Genomic DNA, 22,359 nt, shown 5'->3' on the forward strand with positions numbered 1-22,359 from the left:
AGAAAGATCACTGAATTGACTACTACAACAGAGTATTTTTAAAGCTCACCAGCGATGTGTCTTTAGAGTAATCGCTTCATCTTACTGGACTTAAATCTCCCTTTTTGTAAAATGAAAGTGGAAGACTTCCACTTTCCAATTTAAGTGGAAGTCAATCTCCATCTTTTTTCTCTAACGCTAACCCTAAAAAGCAGAATTGGAAGGAGAAGTTTTGAGATTAGTGCCACATTAAATTCACAGGACTCTGGTGGCTCAGATGGTAAAGAATCTGCCTGCCAGTGCAGGAGACACGCATTTGATCTCTGGGCCAAGAGGATCCTCTGGAGAAGGAAATGGCAACCTACTCCAGTATTCTTCCCTGGGAAATCCTGTGGACAGAGGAGCCTGGTGGGCTACAGTCCGTGGGGATGCAACAGTGATTAAAACAGCAACGAAAGGACTCTCCTAGGCTGACATTTGCTGTATTTGATGCTTTACCATGTAAAGCCTATAGGGTGAAGTCTCCCCATTTTCCATGTACACACTGGTTCCCACACTAATCTTTTTGGCACCAGAGACCAATTTTGTGGAAGATAATTTTTCCATGAACCAGGGGTGCAGGGAGTAGTTTCAGGATGATTCAAGTGCATTATGTTTATTGTGCACTTTATTTATTTTTGAAAATCATTTTACTATTTTCTTTCTTTTTTCTTTTCTAAATTATGAAAATATGATAACACATTTACAGGAGAGTTGGAAAATATAAAACAAGGTCATATGTCGCAATTATTTTTAAGTAGATAAATTAAGATTTTTAGTTGGAGTTTCAATATCAAACTCTCAAAAATTAATAGCATGAATACACAGAGAAGTAGAAGGATATAGTAAACCTGAAAAACACTATGAACCAATTCAGCATCATTAAGATTTATGTAATTTTTATACAACGGTATGATACAAATTCTATTCAAGTTCCCATAGACAATAAACTGGGAGATACTGGAACATATCCAGGGATCTAAGACCAGGTATGTACTTTATTTCTAACCTAATGCCAAGGCTGATCTGACAGCAGGTACCAGTCCATGCCCACAGGTTGGGGACCCTGCTTTACCTTATGCCCTCGGAGAAAGGAAGAAGCCAGTCCAATAATTTCTTTTCACAAAGGTACAGGCAGACTAAACTAGATCTGAGTAACTCAGGGAGTGTGTGATGGATAAGAGCCTTGTGAGGTCCCTCTGGGATTACTGCTGGGAACCTTCCTTCTGGCGATTGTAAATTCTTGCCGTCTTTTTAGGTTGTAGTTACACAGGAAGTACTAACAAATAAACAAAAGAGAGCCGAGAAGGGCAGCCCCTTGGATGATTGTTCAGACGGAGACCGCCCAAATAGAAAACACACGCTGTTTCCCCTCGGCCTGACGGATTTGGCAATCAGAGTTCAAGTTCATAGGACAGGGGCCGGGCCTCTCCTGGCAGGAACTGGAGTCGGAGGCTTCCCCTACTACTTGCTCAGGGAGGAGAACCTTAGGCATGCCTTTCAGTGCCTCGGTCTCTGAACTGTCTCACTCGGGGAAATCCAGCCACAGCCCACGGTCACCCGTGCAGGAATCCAGATGCTGGCCAAGTATAGCAGCACACGGGACATGCTGGATGCTGATGGAGACACCACGATGAGCCTGCATTCTCAAGCCTCTGCTACATCCCAGCGGCCAGAGCTTGGCCATACAGGTACCCGTAGTCGAAGGTGGTCAGACCCTTGAGAAATGCAGGAGATGAGCTAGGGTACCAGCTTCCTAGCCTAGGAGGGTACGAAGTGGAGGAAAGAGAGAAAATGTTTCTGTGATTTACAAGGATGCATATCTGTGCACTTTTCTACAACTTATATGCCACATATATGATCACGTGAAAAAATTAAACTCAGTGTATGTACAGAGATTTTTCTAAGAGCCTGTTTCTGGCAGAGTGGTTTGCATTTGAGGGTGTGTTAATTTTACCATTTTGTGTAGCACACAGGCAAACGTGAGAGTGAATGGACAGTTAGAGCAATGTCTTTTCTCCTTCCTGTGTTCAGATCCAATGCTGTTTTAGTTACCATCTGTGATCTGATCTGGAAATTTAGATTGATAAAGGCTACCTTTCTGCTAGTTTTGAGCTCACGACTTTAGAGAGGCATTTCCAAGCAGATACGGCAACCCTGATAGTTTGTTGTAATAATTCTGCTTCTTGAAGTTGTGAGGCCTAGGGAGAGTCATGCCAGCATCAGGGGTTTGGTTTTATTATCTGTGAAATGAGAGGGGATCAAAACAAATGCTTTCTAGCATCCCTTCACCTCTGAAATTCCATGATTTGGTGATATAAATAATGGCTGCTGTTGCAATTGCATCCCATCTCATTCCCTTTTGTTCTCTTGACTCCTAGAATATTATTGAAATAATTGGATTAAAATGTGAAAGTAATTTTAGTCATGTCTTATGCTATTTCTGATAGTTCACCTTGTCTCATAATGTATATATATATTTATATTTGCATTTATACATAACTATATATACATATGGGCTTCCCAAGTGGCTCTAGTGGTAAAGAACCTGCCTACCAATGCAGGAGACATAAGATGTGGGTTCGATCCCCTGGGTCAGGAAGATCCCTTGGAGAAGGAAACGGCAACCCACTTCAGTGTCCTTGCTAGGAGATTCCCATGGACAGAGGAGCCTGGCAGGCTACAGTCCAGGCAGTCACACAAAGTCAGACACAACTGAAGCAGCTTAGCATGCACACATTTATACATATATATTTTTCTCAGTCCAGAGAAGAAGGATTCTATTTCCTAGAAAACTCAGACAATCCAAGGCAGAAATGTGACCCGCATTTTGGTAAAAAAAATCTCAAACTGTAGTAGAAATGGGAATAGGTTCTAATACCACAGGGTGTTATTTAGCCGCTCAGTTGTACCCGACTCCTTTGCCAACCCCTTGGACTCTAGCCTGCCAGGCTCTTCTGTCTATGGGATTTTCCAGGCAAGAATACTGGAGTGGTTTGCCATTTCCTTCTCCAAGGGATCTTCCTGACTGAGGGTTTGAACCCATGTCTCCTGCCTTGGTAGGTGGTTTCTTTACCACTGTGCCACCTGGGATTCTTGTAGCAGCTTTTTAGATTTTATTCATTGATTTATTTATACTAATGTATCTAGTTTCTGGTCCTAGATCCTGGAAATTTTCAGCCTCCTTGATATGAAACAAACCGGTAACTTTGAGATGTCAAATTCTGTAGCCACCGGATATGTGTAATAGGATATGTTCCTCCAACAAATCCTGTGAAGAGTCAGCTCTCAAGACTGTGGTTTCAAGTAGCTTGTATACAGCTTCATTTTCAGCTTTGACTAGAACTGGGAATTTGCACAAACCTTAGTGATCAGCATGATCAGGAACAGGGTGTACCAGTAAGTTCTGCAGAGGTTAGAGGGTGGAGAGAGGGGTGGAGCAGGATAAAACACCAGCTGAAACATCTGGCAACCTTTTTGTAAGAATGGCAATTGGAGCAGGAGGAGTGGAGGTCAAAATGTCTTGAAGGCAAACATCTGATAATAGTTGTCTTACCCTGCATGTCTGATATTTTGTTTCCATCTCATGGTAATGCAAGTATTTAGAGGAATGTCACAATAAAAGCCTCATTATTTATTAGAAAAACAGATCTGGTATCATTTTGCTGCTAAAAATAATAGCAACAACTACTCTGGGAGTTTTTCAGCGATGCAGAAGATTCAGATTCAATTTAAGATTGTGAGACAATTATGCCTGGGAAAATTTAATATTTTCTTTAGAATGAATAAAAATAAAGTATCCACATTCACTTATTTTCTAGTTTTTAATTTTTGATGTAAAATTTACACTTGTGTTTAAAACATGCCAAATAATTCAAAGGATACAAAATAGAAATGAAAGACAAATGCTTTCAGACCTCCTTTCCCTAAACTTATGCTTGAGGTCCGTGTCGTGCCAGGCATGTTGCAAAATAGTGAGGATATAATTTCAAATATGATATGATCCCTGCTTATGAGGAAATTTAAAGAATAAGAAAGTTGTTAAGTGAACAGCAAGTGTGATGCAGTGCTGTGATGGGGCATGCTCTTCTAGAGGAATTGGTCCTTTCTGTCTGGTAAGGGTAGAGATCAGGAAAGATTTGAAAGAGGGAGTGACCATTGAGTGGACTTAACTTTAAGATGTTTCTTGTGACATGGGAACAGAAATGGGAGGGTTTAAGGGGCTGGGGTTGCTACAGGCAGCCAGACACATAAGAGGAAAGCCATGGCAGTCTTATGTAACTTATTACAGAGAATGAAATATATTATGGCTGAAGGGTAGAGTTGGAGGGGGATGTTTTGAAGGAATATGAAGCTGAATGAGCTAATACCGAGCCTTTACTTTAGTCTGAGTATGAGGTAAGAAGATTCTGAGCTAAAGTAGTGTGGGAATGAGGAAGAGGAATTAGATGTGAAAGATATTGACAAGTGAGTGTTTAAAGTATTGGTGACCGGTTACAAAGGGGGAAGGCAAGGAGGAGGAGAGCATAGGTTGACTGAGTTTCATCTGACGTCATGTAGATGGTGCTCCCATCAACTAAGAAAGCTACAGGAGGACTGGGGAAGATGATGGATTCGGTGTGAGTGTGACATGCTTGTAAGAGAAGGCGCAAGCAGTTGGAGTTGCCTAAAGGCACTTGTATATATCTCATGTGGGTCTGAGGTAAGGATTCTGAGCTAAATGTATGAAGTGAAGTGAAAGTCGCTCTCGTATCCAACTCTTTGTGACCCCATGGACTATATAGTCCATGGAATTCTCCAGGCCAGCACACGGGAGTGGGTAGCCTTTCCTTTCTCCAGGGGATCTTGGATTCTTTCCCAGATGAGACACAAGGGAAGCCCATAAGCTTTGCCAAAAAGGGGGTCATTTGAGTTCTTCCATAAGATGTTACAGGAAAACACAAACATTTTGGCCAACCCAACACACGTGAGAATTGATGGCTTATAGGTAGGGATTACAGAGAAGGCAATGGCAACCTGCTCCAGAACTTTTGCCTGGAGAATCCCATGGACAGAGGAGCCTGGTAGGCTATAGTCCATGGGGTTGCTAAGAGTTGGACACAACTGAGCAACTTCACTTTCAATTTTCACTTTCATGCATTGGAGAAGGCAATGGCAACCCACTCCAGTGTTCTTGCCTGGAGAATCCCGGGGATGGGGGAGCCTGGTGGGCTGCCATCTATGGGGTCACACAGAGTTGGACACGACTGAAGTGACTTAGCAGCAGCAGCAGGCAGGGATTAAACTTTCTGAGTGAGATCACTGAGGAATGTAAAATGAAAACAAAGTAAGACAAAACACAGGAGAAGAATGCCAAGGAGAGAATCTTGGGGAATATAATTGAAGGGCAGGCTGAGAAAGAGGCCCAGTAGGACCCACTAACAATGAGTGATAGATAGTAATGGATGTGGAGCAGGAGAGAGAGGCTTCTAGGAATCCAAGAGACACTAACTTTGAAAGAAATGGAAAAGCCAATGGTGATAAAGAGCAAATTTTAAAAATACTAAACAATATGGCAGAGAGTTCAAGCAAGAGGAAGGTTAAAAACAATTTATTAGAAATAGGAAGCAAAATGGATTATTGGTCATTTTTCATAGCAGGGATTTGAAAGGAACTAGTAGTTAAGAAAGAAAATACATAATTTAAATAATTTTCTCTTCATTCCTTTTCCCCCCACCTTTCTGTCTTCTTTTTTGAGGAGCCTGGCTGTAAAGAGAAAAGGTAAAATGTTAGAGCCAATGTGTTGTGGGGTTGTACGAGTGCTTTCTAAAATTATTTTTTACAATGTAGGAGATTCTAACTCAATTGTAGATTGGAAAGAGTTGCAACTACAGCACTTCGCAGTAATAACATACCAGAGAGAGAGAATGAAATAACTATGGGTCAGATTTCCTGTCTAAATATAGCCTTATCAAAAAATATGAAACCGTATTTGTGTTTAAGGGGTAAATAATAGTAAGAAGAGAACCTTAAATCCAAGTTCCATTTTTCCCTTACTCATATTAATTATAACATTTCTGAAATTTTCCAAGATTTTTAGCTTCATTTCCTGAACCACAGCACAAACCCTTCATTCAAGAGACATGGCAGAGGAACCTCTCTGGCAGTCCAGTGGTTAAGACTCTGCTCTTCCAATGCAGGGTGCTTGGGTTCCATCCCTGCTTGAGGAACTAAGATCCCATATGCTCTGCAGCCTCCCTCCCCCCAAAAAAGCAAAGCGCTCCATGATAACATAAATAAAAGAAAAAACTGTATACAAAAAGAGTCATGGCATAAACCACTTCTAATTGTTTCAATACATCTTTAATTCATGCCTATTAAAAGTCAAACATTATGGTAGGCACAGGGGAGGCTCTATTTTTAGGTGCTTGGAGAAGTGGAAGGAATGATCTTAACTGCTGATTAGAAGAGCATGTCATGTACTGCTATTGAACATATGTAGGAAGTCACGGAAGCAAAGAGGAATGAATAAGTTACTGACAGTGTTCACACATGTGGGTATCTTTGAACGAGGTGACATTTGATCTAGTCTGTAAGTCTAAGTTCAGGTTTTCCAGGAAAAGCAACTTTGGCCCTGGGTGGTCTTTCCAGAGTGACGACCACTTGTGGAGAGATAAAAGCACAGAGATAAGATCTAGCTTGGTGCAGTATATTCGTGGATAAAAGAAAGGAGACAAAACTACAAAGAGAAGAGATGAGGCGTTGATGTCAGATTGGAATTTAGATCCAGACAATTGTGGGAATCATCAGCAAAGTCAAACAGGATGGCAAGGTAGACTGTTGGTCTGAAGAATGTATGGTCCTCAAAGGGAAGGAGTGATGAGGGAGGGGCTGGGGCAACTGAGGCTGAAGAGTAGGAGGGGATGCTTCTATGCAGGACCTTTTATAGCTGAGGAACATTTTAACCTTAGTGAAAGTGAAAGTGAAGTTGCTCAGTTGTGTCCGACTCTTTGCAACCTGGTGGACTGTAGCCCACCAAGCTCCTCCATCCATGGGATTCTCCAGGCAAGAATACTGGAGCGGGTTGCCATTTCCTTCACCAGGGGATCTTCCCAACCCAGGGATCGAACCCAGGTCTCCTGCATTGCAGGCTGACGCTTTAACCTCTGAGCCACCAGGGAAGCCCATTTTAACCTTAAGGGAGACTTAAATTTAGTAAGCTCACCTTGATGGTAGAGTAGAGAATATATGAATTTAAGGTGGCTCTTATTAAGATATTCACAACACAGATGTGAAAAGTTACAAGTGGTGAAATGCTAGTGTTTCTATAATTCCATGTGGAGCTCCCTTATAAAGGAAAATATTAATGTGGGATTTGTTGAGAGGATTGGGAAATGATTTAAAATATTCAGGTCCAGGACTTACCTGGTGATCCAGTGGTTAGGACTCTATGCTTCCAGTTCTAGGGGACACAGGTTCAACCCCTGGTCAGGGAACTAGGATCACACATGCTGCTCGGCCAATAAATAAATAAATAACAAAATAAAATCACCTTTAAAAAATATTCAGCTCTAGAATGAATGCTTGGATAGCATATCTGGCTCCATCATTTACTAGCTGTGCAACCGTAAGGAAATTAAGCAGTTCTTGGGCACTGCAGTTTTCTTATCCAAATAAAAGTTTAAAGTAGTGCCCTCTTGAATAATTATTGGGAGATTCAAATGAAATACTAAAACATGTATAACACACTCAATAAGTACTATTATCAGTAGCTGTGTTTCCTTGCCTTACTAACTTCTAACTAATTAACTGCCTTACTAACTTCTCTAGGACTCAGCTGCCTATCTGTAACACTGAGATGATAATAGTATCTACCTCATAAAGTAGTTGCAAGGATGGATTATATTAATTCCTATACAGTATTTATCTCAGTAACTCAAGAAATGTTAGCAATTATCATTAATAGTAATGTTATTTTTTTTTAATTTTTATTTTTACTTTCTTTTACTTTACAATACTGTATTGGTTTTGGCATACATTGACATGAATCCACCATGGGTGTACATGCGTTCCCAAAGATGAACCCCCCTCCCACCTCCCTCCCCATAACATCTCTCTGGGTCATCCCCATGCACCAGCCCCCAAGCATGCTGTATCCTGCATCGGACATAGACTGGCGATTCGTTTCTTACATGATAGTATACATGTTTCAATGCCATTCTCCCAAATCATCCCACCCTCTCCCTCTCCCTCTCCCTCAGAGTCCAAAAGTCCGCTCTACACATTGTGTCTCTTTTGCTGTCTTGCATACAGGGTCATCATTGCCATCTTTCTAAATTCCATATATATGTGTTAGTATAATAGCCAGGACATGGAAACAACCTAGATGTCCATCAGTAGATGAATGGATAAGAAAGCTGTGGTACATATACACAATGGAGTATTACTCAGCCATTAAAAAGAATACATTTGAATCAGTTCTAATGAGATGGATGAAACTGGAGCCGATTATACAGAGTGAAGTAAGCCAGAAAGAAAAACACTAATACAGTAATGTTATTTTTGAAATACATTTCAGAAATGAAACTCTATTGGACATATAAATTGTGACCCCATGGACTGTAGCCCATCAAGCTCCTCTGTCCCTGGCATTTCCCAGGCAAGAATACTGGAATGGGTTGACATTTCCTTCTCCAGGGGATCTTCCCAACCCAGGGATCGAACCTGCATCTTATGCATTGTCAGGCGGGTTCTTTATCACTGAGCCACCTGGGAAGCTCAGTTTGCAATGTGACTTTATGCAAATTATTTAAATTCTTTGTGTCTTTTCAAGCTTTTAGGACCCTTCTTATTTCAAAGGCATTTAAAAAGTATTCAAAACTTGACCTTAGCACTACAGTCATTTATGGCATATTATAGTAAGAGGTTACAAGAAAGAGGTGGGTTTTTTTCTATATATATCTTATTATTCCTAGGGATGTTTGGTATCATTCCTTGGCCTGACCGCACCTTTTTCTAAACAAGCCTCAGGAGACAGCATCAGAGTTGTCTTCCAAAAAATAAAGCCAAGCTAAACCGACTCACCTCCAGGCAGCTAATTTTTCTTATTTTAAGGTGGGAGTGGCCCAAGAGAGAGAGACTTCATTATGATCAGGGTGCTTGGAACAAAACTCGGGAAAATTAAATTCACAGTTAGAGAAAAAACATATCTAGAGGAAAAATAACTTCAAAGAAAAGGAATAAGTAAAACTTTCAATACTATAGTCTCACCATCATGGAAGTCTGGTTTCCTAGTGCTGGGTAAATTCTTCTCCCACAGTTCCTCCCCGCTATCCCAAGTAAGTAGGATATATAATATATTTGATAGTAGGAAAGCCTGGCGTGCTGCAGTCCATGGGGTCACAAAGAGTTGGACATGACTAAACTGAATAGATAAGAGAGAAAAATAAAGCTACCATGGTGGTGGGTCTACATATATACTTGCCTCTGGAATCTAGAAACATCCATCTGGTTAATTTTCTTGAGCTACATAGGCTATGTAGAACTTTAAAGAGACAGGGTTTGCAGGAGGATGTTTAGCTTAAGCTGTATCTCTGATCTTACTCTTTCAGGCTCTGCTTATTTGAGATATGCTTAAGGATGCTGTCATGAGTAGCTAGCAATTTCCAGAAAAATTTAGACTAAACCTGATAGAGCAGCCACTTGCAAGAAACAGAGGAGAAAGCAACTCTCTGCTATATCTGCTTATGCTTCAGCATGTCACTTAAGTCAGTGTCTAGAAACCAGTTTGGCCAGGAGATGAATTTAGCTAAGTCTGCCCTCTGCTGACAGAAATCTTGCTGAAAAGTCAATAGATTAAAAAAATAAAAAATCAACCTGTAAAGCTTAATGTTAGACGACGCTCCGTGCCTCTGTAAAAATTACATAGTTTAGATAATATTAGTTTTTCATAATTTCATCCTTCATGCATTTGCTCCTTCAAATATATGGTGGTGGTGGTTTCATCGCTAAGTCATGTCCGACTCGTGCGACCCCATGGACTGTAGCCTGCTAGGCTCCTCTATCCAGGGATTCTCTAGGCAAGAAAACTGCAGTGGGTTACCATTTCCTTCTCCAGGGGATCTTTCTGACCCAGGGATTGAACCTGGGTCTCCTGCACTGCAGGCAGATTCTTTACCAACTGAGCTGTGAGGGAAGCCCTCAAATATGTATTCAGGCCTTATGAGGCCAGGCACTATTTTCAGTGCTGGAAATACACTGGTGAACAAGAAAGACAAGATCATTGTTTTTATTATTTGTATTATCTTATTTATTTGGATGCTTCAAGTATTAGTTGTGGCACCCAGGCATCATGTAGGATCTTACACTGCAGTGCACAGACCCTCTGGTTGTGGCACGCAGACTCAGTAATTGCAGCCCCCAGGCTTAGTTGCTCTGCAGCATGTGGGATCCTAGTTCCCTGACCAGGGATCAAACCTGTGTGCCCTGTACTGCAAGGTGGATTCTTAACCATTGGACCACCAGGGAAGTCCCGACAAGATCACTGTTTTAATGTAATGTACATTCAAGCAGAGGAAATAGACAAAAGCAAAGAAAGGTGATGGAATATCACTTAGTAATCTTTTTTTTTTTTTTTTGACATACATACATAATGGGATGATGTGCTAGAGATGAACTCCCAGTGACATCTTACAAGGATGCACCATTTAAATGGGAAGCTGGATTGCAGGTAGGCTATTAGTAACCCACCTGAGGATTGATTAATGCAGGAGTATAAACAGAGCTAATACAAAGGTACTAAGACAGGGACACAGTGGTTTGGATCAAGGATAAACAGAAGGTCACTGTGACTAGACTGTTTGAGGGAGAAGAGGATAGTTCAGAAACGGATGAGAGATCTAGATAGGCTCCAGATGAAAAAGATGCTTGTAGACTTTTATTCTAAGTGCAATAAAGCTATTGGCAGGTGTTGGTTTTTTTAAAATTTTTATTTATTTTGGCTGTGCTGGGTCTTCATTGCTGGGTGTTGGCTTTCTCTGGTTGAACTGAACAGGGGCCACTCTCTAGTTGTGGTACATGGGCTTTTCACTGTGGTAGCCTCTCTTGCTGCAGAGCAGAGGCTCCCTAGGGCATGCCAAGCTTCAGTAGTTGCCACACTCTCAGGCCTAGTTGCCCCACTTACGTGGGATCTTCCTGGACCAGGGATCAAACCCGTGTCCTCTGCATTGGCAGACAGATTCTTAACCACTGGACCACCAGGGAATTCCCCCTATTGGCAGTTTTTAAGTTGAGAAGTACAATAAAAAAATGCCCACTTTTAAAAAAGAGCCATCTATCTTTAGGAAAAGTGATAATGGATTTTGACCTGAAAATAATGCACACCATTGAAAGTTTTTGTGAAAAGATATGATCATAAAATTAAAATAAGATTCACATTTTAAAATATTTCAATGTCTGGATTCTGATTTTTACTTATTTTCCCTGTTTGGTGGTAAGTCTAAGAGGATATTGATCGTATTTTCTACTTCTATACTATCTTTACTATTAATAGTTATCATTCCCCATTTGGAAATAATGCATAGTACAAATCTCTGTATCTGAAATTTATCATGCAGGGGACTTTGCTAAAGAGGAAATGAATTTATATGTCTTTAATCTTTCTGATTTTGAACCTAATTTGAATTCCCAATGAAGTGAAACTCACAGGTCACGAAGAGACCAGGGTTTGAGAGTTTAACTGCCCTTTCATTTTTATCACAATGCTAGAGGATACTTGGATCTGACTGTGGGTCTTCCTGGTCAGATATTGCTGGTTATTCAGATTGATAGCTGACCTCACAAGGTGATGAGCTTATCCCTGACTCAGCAGAACCTATGCAATCACCAGAAGGCACGCTTGTGGGCTGTAGGCAAGGGAAAGATGCTGGCTAGAGTTTTGTTTTGTTTACGATCCTTAATGGGTACCAGGTTGAGATTACTTAAACCCGTCATTGAAAAACTGATGATCATGTTGCATTTATCATCTATTTTTGGAGCTATAAAATCAAATGAATGAACAAGAAAAATAAGAAGGACTTTCAACAAAGAAATTCCAAAATGAAACAGTAAAACAATAACTTCTCATTGTGCGTGCCTGTGTCCAGTAGCTCAGTTGTGTCTGACTCTTTGCTGCCCTAAAGACTGTAGCCTGCCAGGCTTCTCAGCCCATGGCATTTTCCAAGGAAGAATACTGGAGTAGGATGCCATTTCCACTTTTCTTGCATTGGCAGGAGGATTATTTACCAACAGTGCCCCACTACTGATAGGCAATTTGCTTTTTTGAACTGGGAAAGGGAGTGTTTTGCAAAAAGTAACAACGCATTACTTCTTTTCTGATGATGTGAAAAATGGTTCTTTGTTAAGGCATTTTCGTGAGAGTCTTTTGCAACTTTAATTTTGACAAAAAGAAGGTTAACAGTAATGCATAAATTGATTCAATGCAAAGTAGGACTGAGTAGAGGAGGAAGGTAGAAGTGAGCGGGATTTATGAAAGAATCTAGCAGAGATTAAGTCAGGCCTGGCCTGGACTCTTGTTACTATTTCCCAGGACTAAGGGAATGGTATCTAGACCCTGAAACCTGTTAGAACCAACTCCTCTTACTCCCTTGCTACTGATGTAGATCTAAGGGGAAGAAAAAGTGAAACCTTGTCTTTGCTTCTGTTCCCTACCTTTGCAGAGCACCAGCGTCCTTCTTCTGCTTGGCGTCCAGTGGCCCTGATCCTGCTGACTCTCTGTTTGGTGCTGCTGATTGGCCTGGCAGCTCTGGGGCTTGTGTGTAAGTCCGCACTCTGACTTGGGGGAGGATCCTGGTTTCAAGGTTTGTCTAGGATGAGAAATACTTATTATTATTTTTTTTAACTTTGATTCTGGAGCCTGTGAATAAGTCCTTATTCAGATGAAACCCTGTAAATGATGAGTATAGTGGAAGAAGCATTAAAATACGACAATCACTTTCCAGCTAAATGTTTACATTCTGTTTGAGATAAGAAGGTGGGCTTCCCTGGTGGCTCAGAGGTTAAAGCGTCTGCCTGCAATGCGGGAGAACTGGGTTCAATCCCTGGGTTGGGAAGATCCCCTGGAGAAGGAAATGACAACCCACTCCAGTATTCTTGCTTGGAGAATCCCATGTACAGAGGAGCTTGGTGGGCTACAGTCCACGGGGTTGCAAAGAGTCGGACACAACTGAGCGACTTCATTCACTCACTCACTCACATCAATGTTTAGCATCACCAATTTTTAACGTATGTACACATCAGCTCTTTTCCATTTCACAAAAGACTATAGCTACAGTGATTTTTGTTTCTGGCATTTATGGCTCAGTGGGCCATGCAGAAGGAAAGATTTAATTTATATCCAACCTCCTCAAGGTACAGAGAATAGACCAAGTCTTTAATCACTATAATAGTTAATATTAAATATTATTTTTAAAAGGAGGGGGTGCTTCCCTGGTGGCTCAGATAGTAAAAAATCTGCCTGCAATGCCAGAGACCTGGGTTTGGTCCCTGGGTCGGGAAGATCCTCTGGAGAAGGGAATGGCAACCTATTTCCAAGAATATTTCAGTATTCTTTCCTGGAAAATTCCAAGGACGGAGGAGCTTGGCAGGCTACAATCCATGCAGTTGCAAAGAGTCAGACACGACTGAGCGACTAATACACACTCACACTCACACACACATACACACACACACACACACACACACACACACACTATTGTAATAAAGAAGTCCAAGAAGTTATAGAATCATTTTGCAGAGACTTGTGGAAATCAAATAAAGAAGAATTCATGTGTAAAAGTCTTTAATTTTCAAACTAGTAAGAATTAAGTTTAAAACTCAAAAAAGAAAGGGGATAAATTTATTTCAACAGATGGGACCCTTTAACAATGTGTCCTGAACAGTTGAAGAAAATTGTTAACAGTAAAAGCAGGTTTTAATGTCACAAATTGCATTTCTATCGGAAAGTTTAGAACTTGTTTGTAATCTTAAATTTAAAAAAAAATTTTCAAAGTGTATCTTAATGTTTCTACCCTGGATCCCCAATTTTGATATAACTGTTGTTTTGCAGGCAATATTCTTTTCAGTGATATAAAGTGACTCTCATGATTCATGGAGGATGTTTCTACCTAGATTTAGAAACTTGGAATTTAAAGCTAAGTTGAAATTTTCTAGCCTAGTCATATTGAGAAAATTACTTGTTCTCACTGAAACCAGTTTACAAAGCTATGAAATATAGAAATGATAATATTACTATGAATGTGATAAAAATATATGGTATATTGACAATACTCAATATAATGATTAATAGATAAATGATTTATACTTTTAGGTTGAGTAATGGTTTGACAGTATACACAGAAAGATTTATTGAACAGTAAATATGTTTAAGGAATTTATCCCTGAAGCTGGGAACAGTTATTGTAACTCTACATTTTCAGATATGCAATTTATTATAGACTAGAGCCCAAACTTGAATGTAGGCAATATGAGATCTCCGATCCTGGGATCTCAAACAATGTACTGTTTTGTTTTCCCCAGGTGTAGACAATAGAAATAAAAGTGAAGAAATATGCTGTCCAGCCTCACTTGGTAATTTGGTTTAGTTTTTCAGTTCTACCAGCTCTCTAACACTCAGCAAGACAGCATTTTGCAAAAGGAGGAAAAATTAGGGAATCTCTCCCGACAGCTGCAATCTCTTCGAAGCCAAAACAGGAAACTTGCAGAAACTCTGCATCACGTGGCTGAGAAACTCTGCCGTGAGCTCTACAACAAAACTGGAGGTGAGTCCTGATCACTGAGCTTCTCTCTGTTCTCAGCACATCTGTCCATACAGAGCTGATTCTCCCATCAGTGTACCTGGGAAACATGTATTATTCAGCAAGTCATCTGGCAAACTTAATAAAGGGTTTGAACAGCCAGGTCATCCCCAGTTATCGAGATCATGTAGTTCAACTGTATCTACAGTACAGGACAGGATTCATCAAGTTCAGACATTTTTAAATAATAAGTACAATTAACTTTGAATAACCAAAATAACACTACAAGTAAATAAAATACAGGATTACCTTATGAAATATTTCAAATAGAAAAATACAAACAAGAATATAATAACCATTTGCGTGTTGACCTCAGACTTTAAGATGTCAACATTTTGACGTTGGATTGCTTTTAAAATAAAGATATTTTTGTGGAATGATGGAATTTTCATCTCACTGCATACCCACAAGGGACCTGGTTTCAGATACCCAACTCTTAAAGGCCCAGGACCATGTGCCCACATAGGTGTTAGACCATGGCTCTGAGAGCCTAGTTCTTGCATTTATATTCACTACCCACTCCGTCCATCTCACCCTTGGTCTGTGCACTTGCTTCTCTGAATTTGATGTCCATCTTAACTTCAGACACACGGAGATTTGCTGGTTTAATTCATGCTTGGCTTAGTATTTATGTGGTCTTTTTCTAAAATTTTATTTACTTATATTTGAGTGAGAAAATAATCCATGTCCTATTGCTATATATTTCATTAAAAAATCCTTGTACTACTGTATAAGAGGATATTGGGGAAGAAAATTATAGAAACGCCAATGGTTTCTCAAATCCAATGCATATTGAGTTTCTGAACAGATGAAAAGGTTGTTTATGAAATTGAATATAGTTTTTTGTGCTGAATTACACAGGGCAAGAAATTTGAAGTTTTAACCACAGTCCATTGCCCATGAAAGCAAATCATGTCTGTTCTAAATCCCACTGTATTGTTTTTGTTCCTGCTGTAAACCCAACTATAATTCCTGGCATACAGTGGGTGTTTGGTAAACATTTGTAATTATCATTGCCTGGGCAATTAAATATCTAAGAGAGGGAAAGAGTCAATTGTTTCTTGGGTCATCAAATATTATGTGATTTTGAGAGAAGGAAGACAGGGTAGAAAATAACTTACCAAATGTGGTTTCTTTTCAAGAACACAGATGTAGCCCTTGCCCAGAAAAATGGAAATGGCATGGGGACAAATGCTACCAATTCTATAAAGAAAGTAAGAGTTGGCAGGGCTGTGAATATTTCTGCATTGCTGAGAACTCGACTATGCTGAAGATAAACACACAGGAAGTGCTGGTAAGGTCCTGAGGCTTGGTGAGTGTTTGAAGTAGTCTCAGAAAGAGGTATTGGGATCGACATATACATACCGTTATATATAAAATAAATAACATATACACAACTGTTATATATAAAAATCCCTCTATAGCACAGGGAACTCTATTCAGTACTCTGTAATGACCTATATGGGAAAAGAATCTAAAAAAAAAAGTGGATATATATATAACTGATTCACTTTGCTGTATACCTGAAACTAACACAATATTGTAAATCAACTATACTCCAATAAAAATTAATTTAATAAAAAGATTCTAAGCAATCAAGGTCCACAGACTCTCTCATTTATTGTAATCAAGGCTTAATCTTATTTTTATTGCTTTGAGTGATCCCTTGTGGTCATCATTTGTAGAACGATCTCAACAAATATCCACCCCTTAGAAACACGAAAGAAAGCCTTTCAAATTCACCATCAGTCAGGACTCAAATAAAGAATGTCTCAATTTCTTAACCTCTTTTGGCTTATGTAAGAAGGGAGCAATATTGGTGCCATATCAGAGGAAATAAAATAGCACTTCCTGTCTTTCTGTGAAAGTGGCGAAACTTTTGATTGAAAACCATGTAATTAAATCATAATCTGCAAATAAATACCTTGCCTTCTGGAAGTTTATAACCCTAACATAGAGTGGTCAAGGAAAATATGAAAATAAAATTGGCATTTATTGATAGGTACATACAATTCAAATTCACTATTAAAATGCTGTGGTTGTTCCCTTTTCTTTTACATTTGTTATTGACTTTGAATTAAATTCCCATCAGTATGACCATTATTTATCTATCATTGTTTCAGCAGGGGTCATGGCACAGAGTAGTTTATCAACAGAGTTATTTAATTAAAATTAATACTCAACTAAGTCTGCAAACTCTTAACATCTTTCTGTAAACTTGTGTTTGTGCATCATGCTCAGTTGTATCCAACTCTTTGCAACCCCAATGACTGTAGCCCACCAGGCTCCTCTGCCCATGGGATTTTCTAGGGAAGAAGCCTGGAATGGGTTGCCATATCCTTCTCTAGGGGATCTTCCCAACCCAGGGATTGAACCCGGGTCTCCTCCTGCATTGCAGGTGGATTCTTTACCCGCTGAGCCATCGGGGAAGAACATCTTTCTAGTTGCATCTTAATTCCTTTCCACTTCCTGAAATCTATGATGGATGAAACTCTGCAGTCTCTCTCATCTACTAAAATAATCTTTTTCATCCTTTCTTGATGGCTTAGTTTAGGCAGAAAATGAGGTAGTTTATTTGGCCAAGCCAGTGTAACCTGGCATAAACTCTGTTAATTTTTCTTATTCTCTTTGTTTCCTCCACCTCCAGCATATACTGAGGATTCAGATATACCACTGAAGAACACTATATTCAGTGGGTGGAAATATTATTATGAAAGATATATAGAAAATTTCTCTCATGTACTTTGTATATTTATATATATTTAAATCACTTTCATATGATTTATTTATAGAGCTTTTAACATGAAGGGGTCACGATTTATTTGGTGATAATATTTTCAGCTACAGTTCCTTTGATATGCCTGTTTTCTGACTGTTGCTTAACAATAGCTTCATTTATATTTGTGATAAACTTTTATTGAACCATTATGTGACATTAATTATCTGAGGGGTTAAGAATGTGAAAATAAATAAAATGAAGTGCATGTCCTTAAGGAATTCATAGTATTGTGGAAAAGAAAGACATAAAAATGTATAATTATAACAGATTTAGATAAATTTCATGTTAAAGAATGAGAATAGATATAGATGAGACTGAGACTAGATAGAGGGAAATAATCAATATGGACAGTAGAAAAGGAATTCTATATATAAATACACAAGAATGTATATACAAATATATGAAACATTTTTCTTCTTCATCTGAGACATAAATCATCCTTATAAGTTCCTCCTTTGCCTTTTTTTTTTTTTTGCATTATTCTTTTCTCCTTCCTGGTCAGTCCCTGTCACATATATTTGTAAAGATTCTTCACATTCCTGCACTTTTCCTTCCAGATTCTTCCATTTGCCAAATCTCTCCAAATCTCTCTCCCACATTTTTTTTATATCAATCTTATTTAATCCTGTGACTTGAAAATAGTGGATCATTTCTAAATCTTGGCTGATGTGATTCTTTGTTTTAGCACATCAGTATTCAGTCCATGCTTACTAAGACAAAATAATTTAACTTGGACAGGGAGGCCTGGCGTACTGCGATTCATGGGGTCGCAAAGAGTCGGACACACTGAGCGACTGAACTGAACTGAACTGAGCAAATTAGCTGACTTCAGGATGCACACCATTTTTTGTAAATGTCCTATTAGTTATGGGGGCAGGACTCATGTGTTGTTCCTGTATTAAAATGCAAGTCAGCCCATATAACATCTCTAAAGCTAAAGGGTTTTCTTGTGTGCCTTTCACAGGAGTTTGCCATGCCTCAGAGCTACTCTGAGTTTTTCTACTCTTATTGGACAGGGCTATCCCGCAACGGCAGTGGCAAGGCCTGGCTGTGGATGGATGGAACCCCTTACTCCTCTGAACTGTAAGCTTTTAGCACGTTACATGGGAAAAGCATTTAATAGATTTTTCTTGAGTGACAAGATACGGTGTAGGAGGATATCAAAGATACATACAGAATATTGTCCTTACTGTCAGAATGGCTCGTAAATCAGTGAGAGACAAAATGGGATTCATTGACAGAGAGCAAAAAAGAGCAAGAGAGAGAGGAAGCTCTGCTATAGATGAATAAACTGAAGCCCAGGTTGTAATGGTGACCTGTGTAAGGTCACACAACTCTACAACTTGTCAATACCTAGAGATAAAGCAAAACCTTAGATCTCTTGGTTTTCTTGCAATGAAATGGGGAGTACTTTTTCAAAATACAGTCTCTGAGGATTTATAACATAAACAATTATATTATCAAAAATTAGTTTAACTTATATGTGCATTTAGATAGGAATGAGTATGGTATATTCTTCGAGATTGGTAAGTGTAGTATCTATATCATCAAAATATATTACAAATATCATATGTCAATGCATATATGTGGTATCTAAAAAAATGGTACCGATGATCTTATTTGCAAAGCAGAAATAGACACACAGACATAGAAAACAAATATATGGATATCAAGGGGGAATGGGAGGGGTGAATTGGGATGAATTGGGAGTTTAGGATTGACATATATACACTACTGATACTAATGTATAAAATAGATAACTAATGAGAACCTACTGTATAGCACAGGGAACTCTACTCAGTGCTCTGTGATGGCTTAAATGAGAAGGAAATCCAAAAAGAAAGGATATATATATGCATATAGCTGATTTGGGCTTCCCAGGTGGCTCAGTGGGTAAAGAACATGCCTGCCAATGCAGGAGATGTAAGACATGTGGGTTTGATTCCTGGGCTGGGAAGATCCCCTAGAGGAGGGCATGGCAACACACTCCAGTCTTCTTGCCTGGAAAATCCATATGGACAGCAGAGCCTGGCAGGCTACAGTCCCTGGGGTTGCAAAGAGTCGGACATGACTGAAGTAACTTAGCATGCACACATGCATAGCTGATTCACTTTGTTGTACAGTAGGAACTAACACACATTGTAAAGCAACTTTACTCCAATAAAAATTAATTAAAAATATATAACAATTAAAAAAATAACAATTTAAAGCCATGTTTGAGCAGACATCCTTCTGCATAACTACAGTGAAAAGTGTTAGTCAGTCAGTCATGTCTGACTCTTTGCAACCCCATGGACTGCAGCCCCCCCAGGCTCCTCTGTCCATGGAATTGTTCAGGCAGGAATTCTGGAGTGGGCTGCCATTTCCTTCTTCAGGGGATCTTCCCAACCTAGGTATCAAACCTGGGTTTCCTGCATGGCATGCAGATTTCTTACCATCTGAGCTGCCAGGGAAACCCCTATATACCAATATAAGATTTATTTTTCCAGGAGAGAGTACATATTCAATGTGATTATTTTTTATTCTACAGTTAAATAAACTGAGATAGATAATTTTTCAGATGGCAGTAAAATCATATGATAAGTTGGATGACAACATGTATTTTAATTTTAGTCAGAAATAGTTTTTCTTGTTTTGAGTGACCTGATGCCCCTGGAATGTATGTGGAAGTTGAGGGGCTGAGAGGAAAGAGGCTGGTGACCCCATCTTTTCAGTAAACTCATTCTGGGTGTCTATTCTATAACTTTACCTAGCTTAGGACCCTCCCTATGTACTTTCTTTATTTTAGAAATAAACTATGATAAAATAACTTTTTTCTTTCTTTTTTGAGGTTTGAGCTTATGATAGATTTGACCAGCCTGAGAAGCAGGGACTGTGTGACCATCCTCAATGGGAAGGCTTTTTCCAAGGACTGTAGAGAACTGAGACGATGCGCTTGTGAAAAAGCCGCAGCCACGGTGAAGGTGCAGAGTCTCCATGAGCCTCTGAGTCGGAGGTGGAGGTGAACGGTTCTCCAGCTACAACCACAACTGCAGGCCCCCTTCAGAGAACTGGAAGCTTCTGCTCTGCAGAACACAACTCTAGACTCTTTATGCGCACCTGGCCTCGTGTGGGTCCAGTTCCTATTTCTGTCCATTTAGTCCCTGTTATATCTTCCAGGTGTTGTTGTGGTTTAGTTGTGAAGTCGTGTACTCCCCCAGGTACTGAAGATTTAATAATAATAAATATAAATAATGGAAAGTGTTGGCGATTTTAGAATGGACTTATGATTTAGGGAAAAACTCAACTTCAAGGTGCTCTTCCACAAAATATGATAGCAGTCAGTGTTGTGGTTACATGTGTCTTATTGAGAGTTTGTAGTTGCTTTTGTAATAGTACTGATTATTTCATTATTTGAGGAAACTAAGAAGTCTGGGAGAGGCATGATTTCTTCAGGAGGATAGTTTTAACATTCTAAATTTTAAATCTTTTTAGTTATGCATGTCTTCAGCATATGGTTAAGGATGAGTCAACTGAATTGTGATAGGGTAAGTTATCTAATCAGATCGTGGCAAATGAAAGGGATACTGTGACATCTATATACACAGCTGGCTTCTTGTGCAGGGGTCCCCTGCTCAGAATAACAATATGCACACACGTAGCAGAAATTCCAAATAACACCATCATGACATGCCGGGGTCCAGCCCCTGCAGGATCCAGAGGAACCCGAAGGAGAAACGGCATCGGAGAAGGGAATGATTTAGAGAGAGATAAAGAAAGAATGTTGTAGATAAGAAAATAGCGGAGAGAAAAGAGGTTGATATTCTTTGGTTTACATAGAAAGCCAATAAAGTCCTGAGACAAGGAGCATGCTCTGTTCACGGAGGCCACAGGTGCCCTCCCGGTCTCCCGAGGGAGTGAAGACGCAGAACACCTTCCCGTTCAGGTCTTAGAAACCCAGGCAGATAAGTGAATGCAGGGAGCTTCTATGCTCCAAGGGATCAACCTGAAAAAAAAGGAAAAAAAAGAGACACTGGGTGACTAAGCTTCTTCAAGCGAGGCCCATTATTTTATTTTCAAAAAGGACTTTTATACCTTGTCTTATACATAGAGGGAAATGAAAGATGCAAAGTCATACAGAGTCAGCCCAAACATTACATCTGTTTTGTCTTTATCAAAACCAGGATTTTTTCTGCAAACCTTTCCCATAGACAATGTTGTGTACATTATCTTCTGGCCTTGGAGGCCTGTGGACATCTTATGACCCTCTTTTGATAAAGGCTTCTCAACCAGAAAACTTATTTTCCCTTGAAATGTTTTTTTCTTTATATTTCTAATCTATGTCAGCCTCAGAAAATGTTAAACAGAGTTACATTTCTCAAGGAGCAAAGGTGCAGTGAGTTACAAGAAAGAACCAATTAGCTCAAAAGTCTGATGTGGTTAATTCCAAGGCTACACTTGTTTTTCTTACTTTCCAACTATGTTAACTAATGCACTCCTAGGTGCACAGTGGATAAGAGATATGGGAACTTAGCAGCAAGCATTGGCCCAATAATGAAATCCTACATTAGCACTACTCTAGTAACTTTTAACTCTTTGAAAGGCTCTATGTTTTAGGCTTCCTGTGTCTCTCACAGTTGGGAGGCTGTGAACAATCATATGTGTAGCTGCAAGAGTCTGAATAAACCTGTCAGACAAGCTAGAATGCTAACAGAGGGGGTTTGATTGGAAATACTCCTCTCATGTCTAGGA

At 39.5% G+C, this 22,359-nt stretch overlaps 2 protein-coding genes across 10 annotated transcripts in view; both read left to right on the forward strand.

Moving 5' to 3' along the window:
- Positions 1-14,688, forward strand: part of CLEC7A (C-type lectin domain containing 7A) — a 33,052-nt gene extending 18,364 nt beyond the window's left edge. For 2 of the 8 annotated variants that reach the window (XR_009600001.1, XR_009600002.1), the window contains 2 exons: positions 1,277-1,709; positions 3,182-9,177. The gene's annotated coding sequence lies outside the window, so the exon portion shown is untranslated. Of the gene's footprint in view, positions 1-1,276; positions 1,710-3,181; positions 9,178-12,713; positions 12,855-14,101 lie in introns of those variants that run through there. The other 6 variants (XR_006059441.1, XR_006059442.1, XR_006059440.1 and 3 more) reach the window with 6 other exon arrangements.
- CLEC1A (C-type lectin domain family 1 member A) lies at positions 1,485-20,868 on the forward strand. Of its 2 annotated transcripts, none has more exons than XM_004006875.6 (6): positions 1,485-1,709; positions 12,714-12,812; positions 14,637-14,813; positions 15,992-16,143; positions 18,593-18,711; positions 20,459-20,868. In XM_004006875.6, the coding sequence occupies exons 1-6, from the start codon at positions 1,595-1,597 to the stop codon at positions 20,631-20,633; spliced, it is 837 nt and encodes a 278-aa protein (XP_004006924.1). In that variant the 5' UTR covers positions 1,485-1,594; the 3' UTR covers positions 20,634-20,868. The 2 variants fall into 2 exon arrangements, with proteins under 2 accessions (XP_004006924.1, XP_014950427.1); XM_015094941.4 differs by lacking the exon at positions 1,485-1,709 and adding an exon at positions 9,302-10,726.
- The last annotated feature ends 1,491 nt before the right edge of the window (positions 20,869-22,359 follow it).

Source organism: Ovis aries, chromosome 3, assembly GCF_016772045.2.
Source record: "Ovis aries strain OAR_USU_Benz2616 breed Rambouillet chromosome 3, ARS-UI_Ramb_v3.0, whole genome shotgun sequence".
NCBI classification, from domain to species: domain Eukaryota; kingdom Metazoa; phylum Chordata; class Mammalia; order Artiodactyla; family Bovidae; genus Ovis; species Ovis aries.